Source organism: Copidosoma floridanum, unplaced genomic scaffold (genome assembly GCF_036245765.1).
Source record: "Copidosoma floridanum isolate Cflo_tuat_1 unplaced genomic scaffold, Cflo_Japanese_pri ptg000020l, whole genome shotgun sequence".
In the NCBI taxonomy this organism is placed as follows: Eukaryota; Metazoa; Arthropoda; class Insecta; order Hymenoptera; family Encyrtidae; genus Copidosoma; species Copidosoma floridanum.
In genome coordinates this window covers 25821332-25847186 of record NW_028321897.1, presented here as the reverse complement: position 1 = coordinate 25847186, position 25855 = coordinate 25821332, and the positions used below count along the sequence as shown (strand labels likewise).

General features: G+C 31.3%; 1 protein-coding gene across 1 annotated transcript in view; it reads right to left on the bottom strand.

Annotated features, from left to right (window-relative positions):
- Positions 1 to 25855, bottom strand: part of NiPp1 (nuclear inhibitor of protein phosphatase 1) — a 277471-nt gene that overhangs the window by 24973 nt on the left and 226643 nt on the right. Inside the window, exons 4-6 of the mRNA XM_089593827.1 lie at positions 6436 to 6589; positions 6155 to 6372; positions 5856 to 6059 (exon numbers count right to left, since the gene is read on the bottom strand). Coding sequence (XP_089449953.1) covers positions 5856 to 6059; positions 6155 to 6372; positions 6436 to 6589 — 576 coding nt within the window. The remainder of the gene's footprint in view (positions 1 to 5855; positions 6060 to 6154; positions 6373 to 6435; positions 6590 to 25855) is intronic.

Here is a 25855-nt window from a genome sequence, read left to right as displayed (position 1 = left end):
ATTTCAGTCCTTCATGTTTATGCAAAAAAGAGATATTAATTTTTGAATATTGGCTCAAAAAACGAGATTTTTTGTATTTTGCGGGGAAACCACTGTACCAATCGGGATCGACCAGAGATTATTTTGTTCGTCTTTTTGGAACGCATACTTCAATGTATTTTTTTATTTTTTCTTATTCTAAGGCTTATTGTACGTTTCCAACGCTAAAAACCGTGTTTTATCATTTTTTCCATTTTTTAAAAGCCTTAGTGGAAAACGTTTTTTGTTCGATTTTATTATAATCGATTGACATTGTTTAATACCCTACAACAAATTTTTTTCGAGCTAGTCTGAATCTCCATTGCCAAAAACTTAATTCGATCGCACTATATGTCAGATTATAATGAGCACCCATGTTAGTAAAAGGTAACACATAATCTTTATAAATAACAGGTTCTTATGTATGAGCATTAAATGTTTTTCAATTCACGTTGCAAATGCTTGTCCATATAATCCAAGCTACAAAAAAAGTAGTAATCCAAACACAATAGATAAGTAAAATAACAACAGAAAGTGATGAGTAAAATATGAAGTTACATTTCATACAAAACTAAATACTTTATGAAACTCTAATGTACTTTTAAATTACTGTATTAAAAAATTGTTTGTAGGATGACCTTATCATCGCAAACGGGCTGGACTACATGTCAAAACAGAAATTTTAAGCAGCCCAGTAAATCTAAAGTTGTGAGTGAATTTTTTGCTGACTAAATGGAAACTAAAATTTGAAAGTTTAATGATAAGACCTAAAGAACTTCACGATTGGTATCAGCACCAAAGTATGTTCATTTATAACCATGTCAACGGAGGTTCTTCTTTACATACTATCCAAATCAAAACATTGCGAACGGAGTGTATGATCAAAATCAAACACATGAAACATATGGACAGCAACAAAATGAACTTAATTATGAAACTGAACATCTTAGTTATTTAATCAATTTGTTTTCTTGTAAAATTTTTAAAAAATACGAACTTTAATCGAATTTTACGAAAATTTTTTACTCTTATCTTTTATTTGGCTTAAAATAACAAATTAACTCAAGATTGTTATTTGATTTTAGTATTAATATACCTATATGAAAAATACTATAATACGTAATAATTTAGTTAACAAATCAATATATAAAGTTATATTTACTCCGTTAATATAATTTTATAAAAAAGAAAAAAGCACCTGTCTTTTTTGTTTTATGTGTACTATGTAGATGTTATTCTTTAAAAGTGCAATCACTTATGTAGATTTCTTAGCCTTTTTTTTTTAAGGAATAGAAAGTAGAATAAAGTACGAGACAGGCTTTGATCTCTAACTATGTATTGATATAGACAAAGTTTACGAAAATATCAATAGTTGGTGTATGTAAGCGACTGGATCTTGTCCTGATGTTACTAAGCTTTCTTTCTCTATTTAGCATAATCTGAATAAGTATAAGTGTTCTAGTGACTTGGTATCTAAGAAAAATAGTCATTTTTAGTAACATTCTTTTAGTATAATATATTATAATTTTTTCATGCAAATAACTTATAAAATATCTGGAATAAATATTTTAAAAGTTATTGATTGAATATGAACATACATATTATAATATTATATATGTATATTATAGCATACCATAGTTTGGTAACTTTTACATGATTTTGCTGTTAACAGTATAAATACACAGTAAAACTGTTTGGATGATAACTCTTACTACTAAAAAAAAATTTAAATGACACATCAGCTAAAGTCTGACAAGCATTGCATAGTCAGCAGATTGTTTAAATCATTGGCTAGTTCTTTATTGATTAAATCTTAGTTTTTTTTGTATTATATTTCAGATTTTAATTAAATGTATAATGTTTTATAATCCTTTGATAATTCTTTAGTGAATTTCGGTGTATAATCATTGAAAATCTTACAACGTAGAAAAAAAAAAAATAAAAACACAAAGTTTTGAGCTGCTTAGAGTCAATTTATGTAAGTGTGTAAATAAATCTTTAAAAAGTGTTTTTAAATCTTGAAAGGTACTTCACATAAAATCCAGCTTTAAAGAAATAAACTTCTTTGTACAGCCTGACGTGCTATCAACTGATGCTATAGGATACGAAAAGTCCAAATGAAACTATCTAAGTGATAAAATTAACAAGCACTTCAACGATCAATTTGTCATTAGGCTGTTTTTTCAAATGAAACGTGGTAGCTATTGGCTTACAAGGTGCAACTCCTATCTCAAATATAACTTAAATTAACTACTATGACTTTAAGGCTTTTTAACTATGGTACCATTTTTTATGAGAATAAAGCCATCGAACTGTGTAACCTAGATATTAATTATTTAACAATTACTAAAAGAGACTTAAAAATAAATTAAAGTTCTTTACAATTGCATTCTGCACTAAAATACCAGTATGACATATTGACACAATCGGTAGCAAAAAGGATTTGTGTATCCACACTACTTATAAACTCATCGAAAATCTTTTTAAGCAGATAGTTTTAGCCCAATGTCGAATTTTGGATATTATAAGCAAGAAAACTCCTCAATTGCGGAAAAAATAGTAAAAACCGTGTTAGTTTATCTAAACTTTAAGGAAATAGCCATCAAAGCTTTAACTGAGAATATCTCGTATAAAGGGTAGCTCAGAGTTTTCGGAATCAAACAACTGTTTTTGCTCTGACCTTACTTGAACTGATTAAGGCAACTCCTACAATCGATGATCTATATTTATGGCTGAGACCATACGTAAATCACGTACAATACACGTGTGGATATGTGTTCTTCTCTCTCCCGCTTTTACCGCCCATGCGATCCCGAATGGCGTCTTTAGCTACACTGTTTTTTCCACCGTAGTCTAAATTCTACACTATGGTCTAGAGTCAACACAACGTCAGAATAAGCGTCAACGGTGATGTGTAGTTACATCAGCTTGATCGACTTATAAAGAAGTTATAAAAAATTTCAAACAAGGTTAACCGAAGAGCAAAGTAGAAGCTGCTTATTGGCAGTTTGGTAAATACACCGTTGGGACCTGTCACGTTTGCACTGTCAAAAATTTTCTGTGTAATTGTCTCTACAGTCTAGCTTAGGTCAACCATCCGGTTGTATACTGAGTGTTGTAGATAAGCCAGTTTTGCCGCGATTCATTTTCATTGTTAACAAACTTTTGTCGGTTTAATGCGTACGATCTAAATTTACAGAAGTTATTTTCTTATTTAAACCTTTCTCTCTTATCTCTTATCGTATATACTGGAAAATCATACGACAGAATTTGATTCTGCAGGAATACTAGGTCTACACGGACAAATCGTCCACATCGACGTTGCCCCAGTACTTATAATCTGTAAGTAGATTATTGAAAAACTACAGATTCCGAAGATGAATCGTAGATCATGAGCAGATTTTTAACAACGAAAATAACTTTTATTAGAGTAATCTACACTGCGTAAGGACTTCGGTAAGCACCATTCTTTTACTCTGCAAACTTTAATATAAAATTAAATTTAACTGTAAATTACTCCATAATTATATAGCTATTTGTAATATTAACTCTTAAAAAATTGCTTTAAAAAAAAAATATTTAACTTTATAAAAAAAAAAAAAAAGTATTTTTTAAAGTAATAACCCACGAATTTTCATTAGTACTTTTATTTATTCATATGTCTGAACGTTTTTTTGACTGTATTAATTTTATTATGTATTAGAATTATTAACGCTTCATAAAATTTCTCATAAACAATGGTAGCCTGCAGATATCAGTCTAAGTCATTATATTGGTCACTGGATTAGCTGTATATTAAATAAGCCATGAATCAAACTAATAAAACAATACTATAGTGAGTATGTAAATACTATTTTTGTATATCGAGTGGTCTAGTACTGAATTGCTTGCGTATCAATACAATTTGACTGTACTGATTACGCATAATCTCACCGAGCAAGGATGTTGATATCAGTAGTATTTCATGTTTCATACAACGTTGCAATATCATCAGGTAATGCTGTTATCATACCACCTGCATATTTTTTCAGAAAGAAGTAAAAAATTAATTGATTATCAGTCTACAGTCATAAAAAATTCTTTAATCTTAAATCTAACCATGGTTGAATAGTCACAACTTAGTTTTTTTTATTACTTTAATTGCTATCAAACCCAAACAAGAAACTATGCTTGCTGTATAGAAATACTTGAAAACTTGATTTTCTAAGTGTTTTAAGTTTTTCACCATTAAGTAACTTAAGATTGTCATAGAAATTTATGTTTAAATATACAAGATGCGATGAATTATACTCAAAACAAAAATTTAATTACTTAATTTTTTTTTTTTTTATACCTGAAAGACATAGATTTGGATAATTGGCATAGTTAGAAAAACAATTTCTGCAATTGGTAATATTTGAAGTACTTTTTAGAGAAAACCCCTTAGTGTAACAAAAAGTTTTGATGTTTCTTTATTATTTGTAATTAGTGTTGCTTACTACGTTACGTACAATAAAACTAGAAAAAAAATAGTAAATTAAAAGTTAAAACAAATTAAAAATATAAAGAGTTCATCTTAATGGGATCTTCATGTAATACTTTCATCTTCAATATTTATTTAAAAAGCAGAAATTAAAAATAAAAAAAAAAAACAATTTTTTACCATATGAGAAAGATTTCAGTTAGTGAAGGCTTAAAAAGGACATTGAAGGCAAAAAATTTTCCACCAAAAAGTGTATCAATATCACATCTACAAACTTTACACTTGACATTTCATTTATAAAAAACAGTTTAATACTACACAATGACTTTTGGACTATTACAGAAAGTTTTTTGTCATTCAGAATGTGAGGACTCTAACGTACGCAAAAATGTCGTTCAGAAAATTAAGTCAACGTTTTGGATAGAAACATATTGTTGCAGGGTTTAAGAATCCTTCCATGCTGGAAAAAAAAGATTTTTCCGCCCTCGGGTGGTTTTGAGAGGCTGGTACTTCCTTGGGCGAAAAAGCAGTTTTCCGGAACTCGTTCGAAAAGTCTCCTTTACGAACCTCGTTACGGACCTCGCCTTCGGCTCGGGCCGCAAACCTCTCGGTTCGCAAACAGAAACTTTTCAAACTCGTAGGAAAACTACTATTTTTGCTGTTTGTATCTTTATTTCAAGTTATAGAGCATCTATGCTAGAGTCAAATATGTAACATAACAAAAAAAAGTTGTTGACAAAATTATAAGGCACTCCCATACATTTATTGTGCCTAAAAAGCAGGACAGTAAAACCCCATTTGTTTTCAGCAGAGTTAACTATCTTGAAATAAAAACAGGCCATGTTTAATCATTTTCTCGAGATGTGGCTACATACATCTATGAACTCACACATGTTTATTTGTATCAAATAATATTGCTTTTTATAAATTTCATAAGTCTTGAGAGTTTTATTACATTAAAAAATTTTAAACATAGATAAAAATAAAAAAACAGTGTTAAAAAGAAAAATTTTTTTTAGAAACCGTCATATTGATGAAAAAAAAGATAGAAAAAAAAAAAAAAAAAAGATAACGCACATGTGCACTTTTTTTAATTATAACTTTATTTTTGTAATATTCTCAATTTTGAGGTGCAAGGGTTCATGCGAACTTTTTTACAACAAAGAAAATCTTCTGTTAATAAAATGGAATGCAACAATAAATGCCTTGTGTGACATTTAATTTTGGGGCCCCACCATATTAAAACAGCCTTTGCATTTCTCTCGAAAATATTGCGTAAATTTAATATTAGTAAAATAATTTTTCGCATAAGTATATCAATAAAGAGTCTTTCAAAATTGTGCATGCACGTATATAAGTCAGATAGATTACGTACTTTACTTGGAATCACAGTTGTCTGAATGAGGTTACGAAATCTACCAACGGACGGATCAACATCTTCAGGATTTATTACTTCTTCATCGTCATTAAAGCTGATACCTTTTTTTTTACGTTTCCTTGAACATTTATGAATTTCATCATCTGGAATACCGAGCATAGAAATCCTTCGATTGTGAGCTGTGTTAAATTCTGTTAAATTCTGTGCACACAGAATAAACGTAAATTTAAAAAAATTAGATATAAAAAAATGCTATTATGAAAAAAATATCTTATTTAACAAAGAAAGATATTTACGTCAAGCTCCGTTTCTGTTTCTGGTAAACCTAATAAGCCACCAGTATCTAAGTCTTCACTAGTTTTTTCAAATTCATCAACTGCTCTTGCTCCAGTCTGTGGTCTCTCCCTTATAATATAATAACGCGTAGATGCCCCAAAATGAAACGTACTATCTACAGGTAATTGTGTAGGCTTATCAGATTCTAAACGCATGTTACCAATAAACGTTCCATGAGCTAAAATTTTAAATGATTTTTGATAAACTAATCAATGAATAAAGAACATTGTTGATAACTTACTACTTCCTAAGTCAATCAAAAAGGTTCTATTCAAGAATTTATGATATACAATAGCCGCATGGACTCTGGAGCATGAGGCGTGGTCTATACAAAAGTCATTAAGTTGATGATTGCGACCAAACAAATAACATTTTTTTTCGTCCACCATTAGTTTCTGAAAAAAAAAAAAAAAAACTTTAAAATTCATATTAAAATGATGAAAGTTTTAAATAACTTATATTAATTGAGTTACTTTATCTAGTAAAGGAGCAGTAAGTTCTAAATGACTAATAAGAACTTTTTGGTCAAATTTTGAGTGTTATTAATATTTAATAAAATTTTGTTACAGTAGGTAGTAGTACACACTAGATTCAACAGAACAATTTTGGACCTGATTTTATTTCCATAAAAATATTTAGCAAGTGGAACCCATATGGTGATAGGATTTACAAAATCTTACAAAAGCAGGCCTAGCTAAATTTGAGAACTTGTAATTCCTAATTTATAAGCTAAGGATGAGCATACAAATTCAATTTTAGTTTTGATTTTTCATCGTAAGAGAATGTTATGAAGGTTATTTTCTTTTATAAAAAACCGTCGGCTTTGCTCGACTCACTGAATGATGTGTTGACAAGTAGTGTAAAATAATTAAAGTTAATGTAAAGCAGTTTATATTGTCCAATAATAAACTGTTAGAAGTGAAAAAAATATGATGATGCTAGAAAGTACCGTGAATTTCTTACGCCATAAAATAATGGTTGGTCTGTGAATTTGCACTTTCTTACGCTATTATAAATAAAAAAGGAGTATTTGTTTAAAACGTTAATATTTAAATCTGACAAGAAGTGTGTAATTTAAAAATTGTTTTTTCCAATTTTACAACTTTGTGACCAGAACAACAAAGTCCTGGAGCTTAATCTCTCCTATTAAAAAATCTGGAAGATTTTAATGATTACTGTCAGGGTTATAATGGAAAGATGATCTCTCACGCAATGGATTCTTTATTTGTCGATTTTGATGCTGATGTTTCAATCTCCATAAATATTCTGCATCAGTTTCTTCACGCCTGAAATTGTATACAAGCATAAGATGCGTTTGAAATTTCCTTCCAATGCGCTCTCTTGCAACTACAGGCATGGGTTAAAACATTTTTGAGTCCTAAGCGCTATTTTTTGTCAACTTTGTTAATTTGTAATATATTTGTTGGCAAGGTAGTTTAACGTTAGGACAAAAAAACTTATAATGGCCATGAAAAGGACCAGTGGTGAAACATCCAGCTATTCCTTATTATTATTCTTGATAATGGAGAGCTGGCTGTGCGGGAAACTTGACTCTTACCCTCAGAGTCTCTGTATATGGAGATCGTACTGGAGGAAGGTATACCGCAGACCGAAGAATATCTCGTCTGCAGGTCGTTCCTCGGATAACTTACCGCTTCTTGCTAGTCGGAAAAATGGGTCTTGAGAATACCTTCTCTATGGGTATACCGTTGGGACGAACCATGGAGGAGGAGGCCGTTGTGGCTGCCGCAACTTCTCAGGGTTATTTTTTCTACTTTGATGATGGATAAAAATATGCTCTGGTACGCACCATGTCAGTTGGAAAAATGGCCATGGAATCCCAAAATGCTAGAGAAGATTGTGCTCTGGCTAAACACGTTTCCTGGTCTTACGCCGGAATGTTCGCATTTATAAAACTTTTTTATTGGTGACTTTCGTCCATCCTGGTGGTTTGGGATGAAGTTTGATGTAAATCGCTAGTTCAATAAAAAACAGTGTGATCGGTAGCTGGGACACCGAGCTCTATGCTTCATGCACTGTTAGTGAACGACTGTGGTATTTATTCCCTTGCTAACATAACTAGACTTAGTAACTTCTATTGTAGGTAGCTTCGATTTTACTTCTACGGAACCTAGCAGATCCTACTGAACTAAAATTAAAAGCTAGCTATTTTTTCAAAACCTTGAGCTCATTAACTACTAATGTAAATAATTTTTTAAAGATAAAAACTATAGTGAAACCATCTAGGAAGTATCAAAAATAACTATGCAAAATCTCAGCAAAATTGGTTATCATAATCTAAGTGATAACTTGAAATTTTACAGATTCCAAGAATCTCTGATGATTGATCAACTGCTGCATAAATCATTTCTTTACATTACATAAAAAACCAACCGTTTTTTCTTCATTTTCTCAAGCATTATGGTAATATGACTCGTGAAACACAATATTAAGAGCACAGGTTATTTCTGATACTTAACCAGATTTGTCTTCCTAAAAATATTTTGCAACAAGTAGTCAACTGTATACGTTAAGAATCTTCATGCGTCAAATTTTTTTGACTAAGTAAAAGTGCAAGTATGTGGGTGAATCATATAAATAAGTTTGATATAGGGGGCAACAGACTATATATACTAGATATAGAGCGTTAATTACTAAGTAGTGTGCTAGACTCTTATATGAAAAAAATCAAAAGATCGTGGGTTCGAATCTCGCTAAAAAATATTAGTTTTTTCTTGGTTTTTTTGATAGAATGAATACTCTAAATGCCAAAAACTCACTTGTCTAATTTTTCACACAATTAGTCAATTTTTTTGAAGATGATGTCTGGATCTTTGAATGCTTATTTTTTATGAGAGCACCTAGCCAGCGCATCAACAAAGTCACCACCTTTTCAGAAAGGTCAGTATGGTTAGGTAGATGGTTTAAAGAGATCATATCATTAAACTTAAAGTCAGACAGGGTATCCTTAAAACGATAGCTGCGCCTCACGAAAAGTACTTAGCAATGTAGATGACCGAGTGGTCTCAGGCAAACTTACAGTAAGGTCTCACAAAAAGACTTATCAACTTAAGGAAAGAAGGAAATGACGGGAAAAAATAAGGAAATCAAACACAATAGAATCAAAAACTACGATGTCAATTCCATTTTCTTAATCACTTTATGCTTTATACATAAATGTTCTCCTTTTTTTATACAGTTGTACTGGATTTACAATTGAACTCATTTGAAATGTTTTTCTTACTCTTATGGCAAATTAACCATTATTCTTATCTCGCTAAAATTAAGTTAAATTTACCCCTCACTTTAATCCTTTCCAACTCAGTTTTATCAGCAGCTCTACCACAATAAAACTGTACAATATGTCTAGAGAAAATTATAAGGTATAAGTGAAATCTTACATTGTACTTGTTACATTTTTTGTAAAGAGACTTTATTTATTCAAACATTAAATTGTACAGCTCATTAAATGAATAAAACATTGGTTAAGCCTCCCAAAGCCTCCGAAATATTCCCACAGCCTTTCATCTTATTTTAAGAAAATTTCTGCAGCCTCCACCTTCTTGAAAAAAATCACAATAGCTCCTTACATAGCTCATTATAATTGAATTTATTTTTTTACGTTGTCTATAAGGCAAATAGAATAATTAAATAATTTTAAGTGATAAGTAGTGTTAATAAATAATTTTTCTCAACAGTCTTGTGTTGAATTTAATTTATTTCATTTAATCTGTATAAATGTAAGGTATGTTAACTTATTTTTATACAGTAACACTAAAGTTTTTCAGTGTTTATAGCGCACCTTGAACAACAGAATTTTTCTTATGTAGCACAATGACAACCATTGCAAAAAATACTTCTTATGGCGTTCAAAAAATGAACCATTATTCATAATTTATGTTAATTATATTGAAAAAAAATTTGGTTTCAATGATTGTATAAATTAAAACAATAATTGTTTTAGTAAAAATGATGCAACACCAAAACGGTGTTAAAAGATGTATAAATGTTATTAGAGAAAGGTAAGAGCGAGCTCCTCGATTTCCTTAAGTTCTATACATGAGCATTGTCTAAAAAAGAAATACGTTTGGCGATCTTTTACCATTTATTCCACTTGCTCATTTTTTCTAGGATAAATTTTGTAGAAGGAACACGAAATAACTTACTTTGTAACTTTCTTCTTAAGCGAAACTTTTTAATTCATTGTTAGTCTACAGTTCTTTTTCCATTTTTTAAAACTTTTTGGACCTTTCCAGAAAAAAAAAAAAAAAATTACTTGCAACATAGTTAAAGTTTTTTGAGAAAAAATATTTCTTGTACAAGTATTTATTGTATTATAAATAGTTTAAAAAATCACGTCAACTACTTTTTATTCTTACAGACAAACAACCAACTGAGTCTTTTTACATGTAGATGGACGTAATAAGCATCAAAAATATAATAATGTCAAATAGATAAAACGTAAAAACTATTTAACAAAGGCAGCAACTCTCACCTACTGTCCAGTGCTAGGTGAAAAAGACCACTTTCAAGTATGGTTAGGTACATATAACTAATATACATATGAAAGAGCCAATTTAATAGTATGCGCTTACAAAGTACATAGTTATCAGTGCAGAACACAGAATTGTAAAAGTACACCTACAGCGCAATACACATTACAAGCACTCATAACCACGAAAAAGACACAACTGTATGTACAAATAAAAATAAAGATAAAAATATGACCAGTGCAATTACATAAACTAAGTAACATTTCGAAAAATGGTTTTTCTTAAATTCTAAAATTTTTTAGTAAATTAAAGTAGTAAATTCTTTCTATGAATACTGTTTTCAGAATAAAAAATATGCAACATTTAAATAATTTCTCTCTGTATTTCATGGTGCTCTGTATCCAACACTTTTACATTTTTTCTCTCTTCAAAGTTAGAAGTATGACCGCTTACAGTCACATGTTAGTAAAGTACAGACTTTTTCAATTTTTTTTTTTAATACATTCTATCATACTGAGTCAGTCTGATTTTTAATTTATGTAAAGTTTGATCCATATCCGCATCACTGCAATTGTAATATTTATTGCAATAAATGATATAAGACTTGAAGTTAGCATCTAAAGAATCATTTGCTACTTTAATAATAGAAAATAATTAATTGTTAAATGTGTTAATAATGTTCAAGCTTTCTGATCTGAAGAACCTATTGTATTTTTCAGATATGGTAAAATGATAAGGTAAAATCACTAGAGGTTTTTTATTTTGACTATTGGTAAATTATTACTTCTATTTTTACGGTTTCAAACATTTATGGGTCTCTTTAATCTTGGGAACAGGAAAAAGTAAAAAGATGTTAGGCATAATTACGGTGTTACTTTGGAAAAAAATTACGACAAACCAATGACAAGTAAGCAGGTGCATTGTCATAAATCAGAGGCCATTATTACATCCCAACTTGATACAAACGAATCATATTTAAAGTAAAAACGCAATTGACCTGTAAAATTCATACAAGACGTATTGAGTACATACAGCAAGCTCATTTGACAGGTGGAGCTCATTCGTCACTTATATGCATGTGTGTATTAACTTGAAGGTGAATGTTTCATAATATGCTGACGTACAAAACAGTCAGCCTCGTTGTAAGAATGTGAGAATGTATTAAAATTGTACGTGCCATGTATAAGTGCCATAATCATATTTGTATGTATGAATGAATAGTTTACTTGCGCATTAATTTTCCACTGTCTAATAATGTTTACCAATTGAAAAGCTGTAATTAACACATTACTTCATTATACTTAAAATTAATTGTAAAATCTTCAAAAAAATCAATTGCAAAATTTGTAAACTTATTTGTCACACCTGAACTAGTACTTTGCGTTCTTTTATTGCTAATGCAAATTTTTATCATCACTGATCAAAAAAGCTCAATCGTACTTGTTAGAAAAATGCGATTGGTACTGTTGTATTGTTATTTCCCAATACGTGAAATCATAACATATAACATAATTCAACTAAAGGCCTTTTTTATTCGATCTGATGCTATTAAAACGCACCATCAAGAGGGAAAATCACTTTTTTGACGTCTGTCACCTGTCCTCGAAGTTTTTAGTCTATTCTTGACTCCCACGACTCACCAGTACCTTATACACGTAAAGCATAACGTGTTGGCTAAGGCAACTCTAGCGCATTTGTAAAACATTAATAGTATCAGACTACGCTAGGAGCGAGGTAAAACGAAGCAGGCCCGCCAAAAGTGGTTCCGGTGAAAGCAGAGAAGGCAGAAACCGCAACATCTTACTGGCCACGAACTTATTCATGTAGTTTAGGGAACGACTGGAAATTACTGCACGAAGCGTAAGAGAACTCCGAAGCAGCAGTAACAACAATCATTGATAGATGTAAATTACTCATCAGTAATATGATTAACACTGAACCTTGTTGAAGTGACCTAAGTAAATTGTATTTAAGAAAATACATTATTTAAAATTTTTTTCAATAAAATAATATATCATCCATATCATTTAAACAAAGGTTTTACCTAACTAAAAAGAACAAATAAAGCTCAGGAGCCAAGCCTTACGACACCCATGAATGACGCTAAAATGAAATAGTGAAGACCATACTCTGAACAAGTCCGGTCATAACAAATGGACATCCCTTGTGTACTCTTCAAATTTTAGTTTTGTTAGAAAAAAAAATATACATATCATTCAAATAAATTATACATGAATAAATAATTAAAAAAAAAAAAAAAATGAATAAATAAAAATGGCTGTGAATAGTAGAGAAAACTCGTCAGTGGACTACTATATCATACAACAGTTTTTAAATGTTTTACAGTATTTAAATGCGACTAATACATTAATATGCATAAATCTAGCATCTTAACACATACCCTTGTATCACGGATACTTGACTCCTTTAAAAGACTTTTTACAAGATGTAGAAAATGGACAAACTCTAATAACAGTCACTTAAGTATCTATGTACTTTTGCACAGTTATTTTTAGACTTAAGGGCAAAGTTTAAGAGAGTTTAATAGGTTCTTCTTTTGCATCAATTGATCAGTTAAAAAAATTAATCGAAGACAAGAATTTTCACTTACCAAATCGTATCATGAATGTATACCAGAACTTTTGAATACTGCAATGAAAAAAAACGAAAGAGTTCGAAATTTTTATCATAAAATAATTTATTTCACAGAAACTGCTTTCACAGCCCTGATAACTAAATTAAATGATGACAAACTCAAGACGACACGAAAACCACAAATTAAAAAATTAGCACTACAAACATTTATTAACGGTTAACCTGATTCGTGAAAATTGAGTATGAAACTTTCAAAATCTGAAGAAATCCACAAAGCTTTAGAAGCTGCTTTACTTACTGAACCCACTTGTCCACTAATGAACAATCAGGCCAAGTACGTTTACGAGGCTGTACCAACGACCTCTACTTCTACGACTCCTGAATCTTCGGTACCAAACGTTACCGAAATTTCTGTTCCTGTCTCTACTCAGTTCGACCACCAAAAAAAATGCGTCAGTTTTAATGACCTATTGACCCGCAATAGATATTCTTTCCCGTATACTTACGATAGAAATGATGTCAAAATGCCTTCGACGAGTATGGTCGGAAAATTGTACTTCCCGCACTTAGATACGCACCTCAACGTCGATCAAGCATCCCGCCACCAAGCCAAACACCACCACCACCACCTTGGAGTAATTACCCAAATCACTATTATTACCCTTCGAATTTCCAAGAATTTCCATATTTTCAACCACCACCTTTTTATCCACTTAACTACCCACAAATGTATTATCCTTATCCTCATACTCAAGGCTATCCTTACCATTAAAAAGCACTATTTTAATACCACAACCGAAATCAATATCAAAATTATAATCAAGAACGATATCGAAGCTCTCGCCCTAACACACCAAAAAACGGGAACCACACTCGCTGTTTGGACGCAACTGCAAGTTTGAATCCGATTACGCGAAATCAATAGTGACCATGAAATCTACAGAGTCTTTTGAACAAAACAATAGGAAATTCACCAGCAGTTAAGTTACATTGCGAAACATGTCGGAATGATTCGAAAATTTTTATATTAGCATCAGGTGCAGAAGTAAATGTCATTAGTTATAACGCATTAAAGAACGGCACATAAATAAATTGTGATAGTACAACTGAATTTGAAGAAATAGCTCTACAGAAAATATACACTCTCACAGGTGCTGTTACGGTAAACTTTTTTGATACATTTCACAAATTTTACATTATAAGTCCAGAATCGCTAATAAATAATGTATGTATTTTAGGAGATCCGTTTTTTATGCAAGAAAACGCTAGAATCGATTACAGATTAAATGCATCAATAGTAGAAAACAGACCAATTAAACCTATGCCTTTACTTTATCGAGATAATAAAATCAACTCTATAAAATAAATCCAAAAACAAGAAAAATCCTTAAGACTGAAAACTGAACAAAATTGCGGATCAACTTTTAAAAAATTTATTTTTCCATTTCACGACAAAGAAAACATACCCACACCCCTACGCAATACTGTTTATTATAATCCTCAAGGATTTATAGAAAATAGAAACAAAAGTTAAGATTTTTCAGCCAGAACAAGAGTAGTTATTAAATTACTAACTTAAAACAAGATAATTGGCCATACTTATCTGCGTAGAATTACTACCGTACCCGGAGTGTATATAGGCAAGGCGGTCGTAGATTGGAAAGAAGGACACTGTTATGCAATGGCTATTAACACAATAGATAAACTGATAACAATAGAAATCTCTGCATAAGAACTTGAGCCTTTTAATGTCACAGAATCTAAAGACTTTTTGTACACTGACTACGAAAAAAACGAATTAAACGACATAAAAGATTGCTTTAAATATATAATGGATGTATTAAAAAGACCTCATCACTCAAAAGCTAGTCTATCAGAAACGAGAAAAATTGTAGAAAATTATGCCTACTTATTTTATATTCCAGCAACCCGGCTTCTCATACTTCTATTATGATACATAAAATACCTACGACAGACGACCGTCCTGTATATGTTAAACAGTACCACTACTCTTTATCGTCACACAAAAAACTTAAAACTTAAACAGAAAAATCATTAGCACACGGTACAGTCATAAAATCAAACAGCCCTTACAGTAGTCCTCTCTGGATAGTACCCAAGAAACAAGAACCTGATGAAACAAAAAGATACAGATTAGTAATAAATTACCATGAACTAAACGAAAAAACCATTCCTGATGCCTATTCACTACCAAACGTTACTGAAATATTAGAGCAAATCAGAGGCTCAAATTACTTCTCTGTTTTTTAACTAGCCAGTAGATTCTAGCAAATAGAAGTTGAACATGCAGATAGACATAAAACTGTTTTTAGCACACCTAACGGTCATTATAAATATGTAGGAATGCTGTTTGGATTATGCAATGCACTTGCAACATTTCAACGTTGAATGGACGTAATTTTGTCAGGACTGCAAGGCATTGGGTTATTTATTTTCTTTGGGGACATAATTGTATGTTCAAAATTCAAAGGATCATGTTACAAAAATTACTCATTTATTGGAGAAACTATCGAAATCAAATTTAAAAATTACAACTTGACAGATGCGAATTGTTAATGCCCGAAGTTATTTATTTAGGACATAAAAAAGGTAGTTACGAAGTCAAACTAGATTAAAAAAAAAAAAAAAGAAGCTGTTGGAGAATTTCTGAAACCAAAAAATTAAACGAATGCTGGCTAATTTTTAGGATAAGCAAACTGTTACCGTTGTTTTGTCAAAAATTTTCAGAAATTGCAGAGCCTATAACATCCTTGTTGAGGAAAGAAGAGACATTTAAGTGGACAGATACTAAGCAAAAAAGCTTTAAAGAATCAGGGAGAATATTGTGAAAATCACTTGTGTTAGCTTGCATCGATTTAAATATGCCATTTAAATTAACAGACGCATCTTATTTAGCTGTTGGGGCTGTATTGAGCCAAGGAGAACCTGAAAAAGACCTCCCGATTGCGTATATTTCAAAAACTCTAAATAAAGCTAAAAATATTATTTTACAATGGAAAAATAATGTGTAGCAGTAGTTGTAGCAGTCCAATATTTCAGACATTACTTATACCGCAGGAAATTTACGGTTTATGGAGATCATGAACCAGTATCTTGGATTGAATCTGATAAAAATTGTGTGAGTGGGCTGAATAGATGAAAAGCAAGACTTTAAGGTTATAACCATACTTATAAATAAAAACCTGATGGATTAAATACTAATGCAGATACCTTATCAAGAAATTCAATACAATTAAAAGAAGATAAAATGATAAAGATAGATCTTCAGACGAAAAAATATTATAAAAAGCTCATTTGTTACCTATAAAACCTTACAAACTAATACTTCCATGGCTAAATTACCTCGGGGTATGAAAGAAGGACAAGGCGAATTAAATGCACCAACAATAGCAGAAAGATTGAAAGCAAGACAAATAAGAGAAACACAGTGAAATAAAACAGTCGTCTGTTAAACCCAACACAGTGCTGCTTCACAGTTTAGTGACCCACAATCCAACGAGCCAATACCATTACAGGAACGATCATTCATGCCAACTTAAAAAGCAAATAAAGTAACTTTTCTAAGTACTCGCGAAAATTTAACTTAGACCTAGGGAAATTACATCTATTTCATCTCTGAAACTGTAGATTTAAAATCATTGAACAATAAACTACTACAAAACATAGAAGTTCTATAAAAAAAAAACTATTAGATGTTCAATCAAAATTAGGAGACGTTATTACTACGAAAAACCGAAATCACTACATATTTTTGCTAGTCGTGAAGAGAAACTTTACTGACGAAATAAAACCTAACATTTTACGAACCTGCTTTAAAAATCTTGCATGTGCTATATCAGTAAAGGTAGTTAATACTACTCGTATTTCTAGGAAAGGTAAATTCACCGATAATTTCTTCAGAGAAGGAATGCCATTAGTTTTATACAAGTAATTACTTCATCTTCCCCTTACAATAAAAATTTGTTTGAGCGCTTGTTTTTATCTAACCTTAGAAAACAGAAAGAAAAAATTAGTTGAATGTCACATTAGCTTATTCGGAGGTCATAGAGGAGAAGTAAAAATTTATAAACAAATCAGAGAAAATATTATTGAAAAGAAACGTGCAACGACATTGCCAAATACATACAAAAATATAAAATTTGCCAGGAACAAAAATTAGTCCACACGAAAACCAGAGAACCTATGGTAATTCCAGACACACCATCAGAAGTATTTTACAAAGTCACTATAGATACAGTAGGCCCTTTTCCACAAAGTTAATCTGAGAATAAGCACATTTTAACAATGCAATGCTTACTTAAAACGTCTTTTATTATAGTTCCTGTTTCTAATATACAGGCAATAACTATTGCCGATGTGTTATCAAGATATTTCATCTCAACTTTCGACATTCCTAGAATTATTCCTAGTAACAGATCAAAAAGTTTTATTAATCAAGTATTGACAGAAGTATCAAAAATTTGTGGACTCCGTTTAGCTCTCACTAGTGCATATCACCAACAATCAAATGATTCGTTAGAAAGAAGCTACACTATGTTAAACGATTTTATGAGAACTAACGCTAAATCCATAAATGACTGAGATTAAATGGTTCCCCTTGCAATGCATGAGTATAACACTTTTGTTCATTCAGCAACAGGCTTTGCACCTATCGAACTTGTCTTTGGTAGACAAGCAAGTTCCCCAAATTTACTTCCAGACAAATTCTAACCAGGAACATAAAACTCATATGCTAGTGACCTTGCCCGCTGTTAACGTACAATCCAAGAAATGGCTTGTAATAGACTTGAAATATTAAAGCAAAATACAAAATTAAGTTATGAGAATAAGTCAAAGCCACAAAACTTGGAAGTTGGAATGACAGTCTATGGGCTCAAAGAACCCCAGAAAAGGAAATTAAATAGAGTTTATGACGGAATTTTTAAAATTAAAGAAATACATAGTAATAATAACGTTATATAAGAATCAGGAAACGAAAGAATAACTAACAAACGTATTAACAAAGTGAAACACTGCTGTCTATGAAAAAAAATTTTAATTATTTTGTTGTTGCAGACTGATCCAATAAAAATGTTGATTAAAAACATTACCCTTCTCATTCTGCTAAAGCTAAGGCCAAGTCTTATAAAAAGTGAGAAAGAGATATCTGAACAACCTTACGACAACATGCTTTTAGTAAAAAATCCAGGTATATTATATGAATACACTATACGTTACTATTACGTAACATTTTCACAGTATTGAAGACGAAACTAAAAAATACCTTAAACAACTAGATACTGTATTCGAACAATGTACTAGAGTACTTGGAAATCAAGAATATAAGACTCTTATACCTAGATACACGTTAAATAATATGATTCGTTTAACAAAATTAACATACGAAGGTTTAAAACTATTTTTTGCACCTGAAATACAAATACATAGAAAAAAAACAAACTCCAACATTAAAGTAAAAGTTACCCCTAGCCACATTATAATGAGACGAGCACCGCTAGAATTCGTGGGGTGGATTTTGAAAAAATTATTTGGGTCTATGAATGCAGATGATTGAAATAAAATACATACAGATATAAATAATTTTCACAACTCTACACAAATAATATCATATTTAGATGCAAAACAGACTCATATTGTACTTTGAGATCTCGAAAAAAACATTCAGAAATAGAAAAAAGAGCAAGACATAATGAAAATGTTATAAAAAAACTGAAAAGGTTAACTGAAGAAGCATGCTGATAAGATAATAATAATAGAAAAATCGAGTATAAAATAAAAGTATTAGAAAAGACTAACTCTTTCAAAAAATCCCTATTTTGCATACTTAATTCTTACAAAACATCTATCAGTGCAGTGAAAAGCACGTCACAAGGATACTTTCATCCGCTAATAATACAAAACGAACAACTATGAAACATTTGTAACGAAATTAATTCATATAAAAAATAGCACACGCTACCATAGGACGATTCAACTGCAACACTTTAATGCATGTATGCACTGTCTAAAACACAGAAGTGATAGAAGGTAGATTAGCATTTAAACTCAGTTTACCGCTGATAGGTAAAGCACAATTCAGTAATTATGTCATTCACTCGATTCCAGTTCCAAGAAGTTTACATCCAGATTTTAAAGGATATGTCAGCATTAAGCCCCAACATAGTAAACTGATAGCAAGCAATAATCTTCCAAATTATTGTCTTACCGACGAGAATTTTCTAAATAATTACATTAAAGATTAGAAGATTTTATATTGACGACCAGATACGCCTATTTTTTAAGATAATATAAATAATCTTTGCTTATTCTCTTTATTTATAAAATCATCAACAGAAGCATTAAAAACTTATCAAATAGCATTATAAAAGTCAACAGAAATTTATTGGATAAAATTAAAAACTTCTGAATAGTGGTTGTACTCGGCGCAAAATACTACTACAATACAAGTATTGTGCAAAAACAATCCTCCAATCAAACAAGGTACGGGAATACTAACAATCAACAGTAATTGTGTTGCTCATGCTTCTGACTATACCCTGTATGGAGTAACAATACTGGAATGGACAGATATTTATTACTGTTACGTCCGAACTTCTATAAGTGAAGGGCGGAACTCGTAGATTCGTTTTACAAACAAATTAATTTCATTTTTGTTCGTCAGGAACCAGCCGTTGGCCCAAAGAATTTATTTGCTTTACTTACAGTATACTTTTCTTTTAAATCGTTGACTCGGCGTCGTACTGTTAGGTTTCATCGAGCGATATGTATGGAGTGGTGTCATACGGTAGTAGCGTATCTTATTCGTCTTTTTATCTCAAGTCCTTGTAAAGGTCTTTGTCATACGTTGTCTATTCAATTTTTATTCGATATTTAATTTTTTTAACAAGGTAAAAATAATGTGTCAATCAATTAGAGTATTGGATCTTGAAATATTTCATATAATTTAGTGATTGGAATATTTTTTAATTAGGAAAATTAATTTAATCAACAACCAAGTGATGTCTTACCTGATGATATAATGAGTTTAGAAAAGCCAGGAATAGTTAATTTTACAAATAGTATAAATAATAAAGATTCAGATTCGCATTTACAATGTTTATACAATTTACAGTTTCTTTAACTTAACTTACTTACATGATCGTTGGTTAGCCACTGCTTGCGAGCAAGCAGTTGCAAGATCTTACAAGGTTGACCCGCAACGATGTTCTAAATCCTACAAGAGAGTACTCGTGGCAATGACAATAATTAGGCTTCTGCTTTCTACGTCAGAACACAAGTCGACGGTCTTTTCTTTCTTGTTTCTTCTTGATTCACTTTTTAGGCAAGTTTACAGTGGCCTGGTTTGCTCGAGCTCTTCTTACACAGCTTAGTCACCAAACTAAGCCTTACATTTGCTTGAAATGCAAACTTTCAACACATAGCTTAATCACAGAACTAAGTCTCACATCCGCCTAGAAGACGCAACAGAACTCACTCTTCAACCTTTATAGTTACTTTGGAGTACTTGATAAAAGAGAAAAGGCGAATATTGTTATGGGCAAGGAGTTTTTATACTTTTGCGTTTAAGGAGGACCCGTCAAGTTGGGAATGCAAACGACCAATCAGAGCTTAACCTAATTACCCTTAATTGACAAGAGCACAGTCGTGGTGCAATGATTAATAGTTAAAACTGCTGGTCTCTCAGATTTTACATAAAGTACGAGTTGCTGTCAAAATTCCGTACCATATTTCTAGTGAACATACGCAGTAAAGAAGATTGAAGTTGTTGATTATTCACCTTCTTGGATGTACCACTGCGAATTGATGTCAAGGGTCAGTTTTGCGACGGCATCTTGTTTCAAAGGAAGTAAGTTATATGTCACGCGATTGCAGAAGTAGGTGTATCGCTTGATGTTTCGAGATTGCTGAGCTTTGGCTTTCTATAATTAAAAAATGAAACTCTGTGTTTCGAAGTAATAAATATTAAGTATATGACATGTAAGTATTAAAGTTTATTAAGTATCGGCATAATCAAATGACGCAATAGCTTTAACTAGAATGGAGAAAATCTTAGAAGATATCACAAAAAAAAACAAGTTTAATTTATTGGAATACAGTAATAATTTTAAAAGCCCAATAGTAAATTTAATTGTTACAAAGATGCATTTTAAAATTAAAAAAGAAATCCACTAATTTACCATGATTCGTGTATCGAGCTCAATAAAGTAGATCAAATGAGCCTCAAATTTTTATAACGCAACATAACAGTCCAAAGAAAGTATAAAAAATTGTAAAACATCCAGCACCACTAACTCCCGACATATCAACAGATAATTACTTGCTGGTACAAGGTCACTATTAATTCATTAAATATCCAACTGAAAACAGTTTATAAACACCCTTGTCAAGGATATTATATCAATTTTCATATATACATCAATTTTCATAAAAAAAAAAAAAAAAAAACTCACACATTTAGTAACTATACATAGTATTGATATTACATTAAATTTCCAACACTACTTGGAAAGTTTACTCCCAAGCTAATAAAGTTTACAAAAAAATTAGCAACGAAAAATTTAATCACATCACTCCTTTCCTCTTCCTGTATCTTTTTTTTGGTAGTGCATGAACCGTAATCCTCACCGCTATATTACTGTATGTCACTGGAAAAAATTTCCAACTACATCATGAATTCAATACTTTAATCAATAAACTAAAAAAACGAACACACACACACACACATACACATACACACACACACATATATATATATATATATATATATATATTTGTACATTTTATATAAGCATTTTTATTCAACAACTAGATACCTAAACTGCTGTACAATGAAAGCAGGAGTGCAAAATGATAAATCAATCATTTTTCCAACAAAAAGAAAAGAAGAGGATTTACATCTAAAATGATATTGAAAGAATTTGTCTCATCAACTCGTGCGAATTCTCAATCGATCTGTAGTTACCAAGGGCGGCAAAAATCTAAGAAGGGGGTGCTACATTCCGAGTTGATATGGACACGTGTGTGTACTAGTTATAAGGTGAATTTTTCATAATACCCTAACATACAATATGGCAAGCCTCGTTGTAAGAATGCAAGTATGTATTGAAATCGTACGTTCAACGTATAAGTGCATAAATCGAATTTATATGAATGAATGAATAGTTTACTTGCGCATTGATTGTCCAATTCTAATAATACATACCAATTTAAAAATCGTAATCAACACATTATTTCATTATACTAAAAATTGATTGTAAAATCCCCATCAGGATTAATAGCGAAGTTTCTAAACTTATTTGTCACACTTGAACTTGTATTTGGCGTTCTTTTGCTGCTGATATGGGCTTTTATCATTACTAATCCAAAAAACTCAATTGTTCTTGTCAGAAAATGCGATTAGTACTGTTGCATTGTTATTTCCTAATACATAAAATCATAACATGTAACATCATCGTGCAAGCCTACTGTTTTGCTGTCAACACAGTCTGCAAGAACATCACTCATTTGTTGACTTAATTCAACCAAAGGCCTCTTTTACTCGCTCTGACGCTATGAAAACTCACCATCAAGAGGAAAAATCACTCTTTTTACGTCTGTCACCTGTACTCTAAGGTTTTAGTCTATTCTTGACTCCCGCGACTCACCAGTACCTTATACACGTAAGGCATAACGTGTTGGCTGAGGCAACTCGAGCGCATTTGTAAAACATTTATAGTATCAGACTATGCTAGGAGCGAGGTAAAACGAAGCAGGCCCGCCAAAAGTAGTTCCGGTGAAAGCAGAGAAGGCAGAAACCGCAATATCTTACAGGCCACGAACTCATTCGTGTAGCTTAAGAAACCACTGGAAATGACAGCACGAAGCATTAGGAAAATCACAAGCAGCAATAACAACAATCAATGATAGATGTAAGTTACTTATTAGTAATATAATTAATACTGAACCTTGTTAATGCGACCAGAGTAAATATTATTAGAAGTAATAAATCATTTTAAATTGTTCTAATAAAAAAATATATTATACATATCATTACTATGAAGATTTTACCCAACTGAAAAGAACAAATAAAGCTCACGAGCTGAACCCTAAGACACCCATGAATAACACTAAAATAAAGCAGTTAAGACTATTCTCTAAATAAGTCCAGTTATAACACAATAAATAATTCTCCACAATGCTGAACGTTTTTTTGTATTACTTATTACAAGCAGTGCCTGACTTCAAGAAAATACCTCATATCAACCATATCAACCGTACGACCATGTGGAGAGAACGTCCTATGCATAAAACCATAAAAAACGAAGAAAACGGAGAGCAAAACCTTGACTTTTCATCAAATCTTACTTACTTCAGGTGGTCTTGATTCTCTTGGGCCTTTTTTTAGGACGATTAGTCATTGAATTTAATTTCATAACCATATACTAAAACTTCGCCACTAGTAATAATCCTTTTAAGCAAATCCAGATCGACGCTGACGTCATTCAACAATTTTGAAATAATGCTTATGCCATAGTTTATTTAGTCAAAATTCAGCAACTTTGGAACAAACTTCGCTAACACAAGCTTTAAACCCAATATTTCTAAAAAAATTGCATGACATCTGTTAAATGACTTACTGACATTCTCAGCAACTTCTCTTGAAGTGAAAATTAATGATTTTTAATAACAAATTTTTTTTTCTCTACAACATTTTCATAACCAGTTGATGTGCTGGGGCGTCCAGTATGAGCATCGTCATTTACATCTTCTTGACTTTTTGTAAAAAGCTTAAAGCTCTAGTACACATTTGTTTGACTTAAATTACACTTACTGTATTCTTCTATAACCATTTTAAGTATTTCTTCAGAATTAATTAAATTTTTCAAACGAAATGTGATGCAAATACCTGAATTCCTTTTTTTTGGTAGCAGAAAATCGTTGAACACGAAAAACACTTTTAACTTTTATGCCACAAATAAAGTAAACATGCTATATATCTGCAAGTATGAATATATGTTCAAGACAAGTGTACCACTGTAAAAAAATAAAAAATCGATGACCAAATGTACGTAGCCTGCGAAATTTATAAATTTATATTATTTCTCGCACAAAAATCATATACACACATCCTAGTCAGAAAACACCATAGATAATGTGTGAGTGTACATCTCTTTGTATCAACCACGAAGGCAAGTTTGAACGTTCACCACAGGCTCCATATTGAGACGTCACACGATCTTTTTGGATTCTAAAACAATCCCATACTACCTTGTTCCTAAAATTTTATTGCTTTTCTTTATTAACTTACTATCTTTAAATTTGATAAATGTTACAATATTTGCTCTGACTATTTGTAAACTCTTGAAAGCCTTGCCTCTTTTTACTTTTCATCCACCATCTTTACCCCCAAAATTATTTTCAGAGCTTGATCTGACCAATTTTTCAAATTCCATAGTATATTTGCATTACTTTAACCAGATCCCCTTCTAATAGTTTAATTAACTTTTGTCTAACTATTACTTCAATCACTATCAATCCTACTTCTTCTACCACTCTAACTCATTTGTTATTTACTTTTTTTCTTGCTATATGACAAGAAAAAATATGCTATTTAAAAATCCTTTCTTGCCTGATTTGCCTACACTTCCAACTCTGAGGTTTGTCTATTGCTTTTTTACGTTTTCTTCCTACAGTTGCATTTTCCAATAATCTTCTTTAAATGATTTCGCTATTAGCCTTCCCCAACTTGAAGTATAACTTTCCTCAAGCCTCCTTAATTTTTCTTTTAAATAAATTTTAGGCCATCTACTATTTTTCATCTCTAGTACAGTTATCAAATAATCTCCTGTCCTCCTCCTTGTTTCAATTTCCAAACTTTTCCTAGTCACACCCCTTTTCTAGATACACACCTGAGTATTCTTATTTATCCCCAATGCCATTTTTAGGAATTTTTCTTATACTTTTTCAATCTGTTTCATCTTTTCCACTCTCATATTTCTACTCAGTATACGAAGCCAGTCTTAACTATTGCATTAAGTAAATAAAAAAGTTTTTCCTTTCAACTATTAACTTTGTCCTTTTCCATATCCCATATAACGCATTTATTATTTTCTTTACTTATCAGCCACGTTGACGACATGCGTGTTCAATGCATCTTCTTTCGAGAACCAAAATTTAAGATATTTAAATGCATTTAAAACGAAAAAGGTTTATAGTAGAGTCTCATGCTTTTAATCCCTTCTACAATCTCAGTTTGAATTTTTTAGATATCCATCCATTTATAATAATTTTATTTATAGTCATGTTATAGATGGTTTTCACAATCTCAAAAAACTTTTCCTTAATTCCTAGCTTCCTCAGATTTTTAATCAATATTTCTTAATCAATTTTATTGAATGGCGTTTTAAAGTCAATAAAACAACTAGAAACCTCCCTTTTTCTTTTTTTAAATTACTGCTGATCATGCTACTTAGCGCAAATACATGATCTCTAGTGCTTCTTACTTTCCTAAATCCTGCTTGACTCTCATCAACAATATCACTTGATTTAAGATCCCCCCTTTTATATATTTGC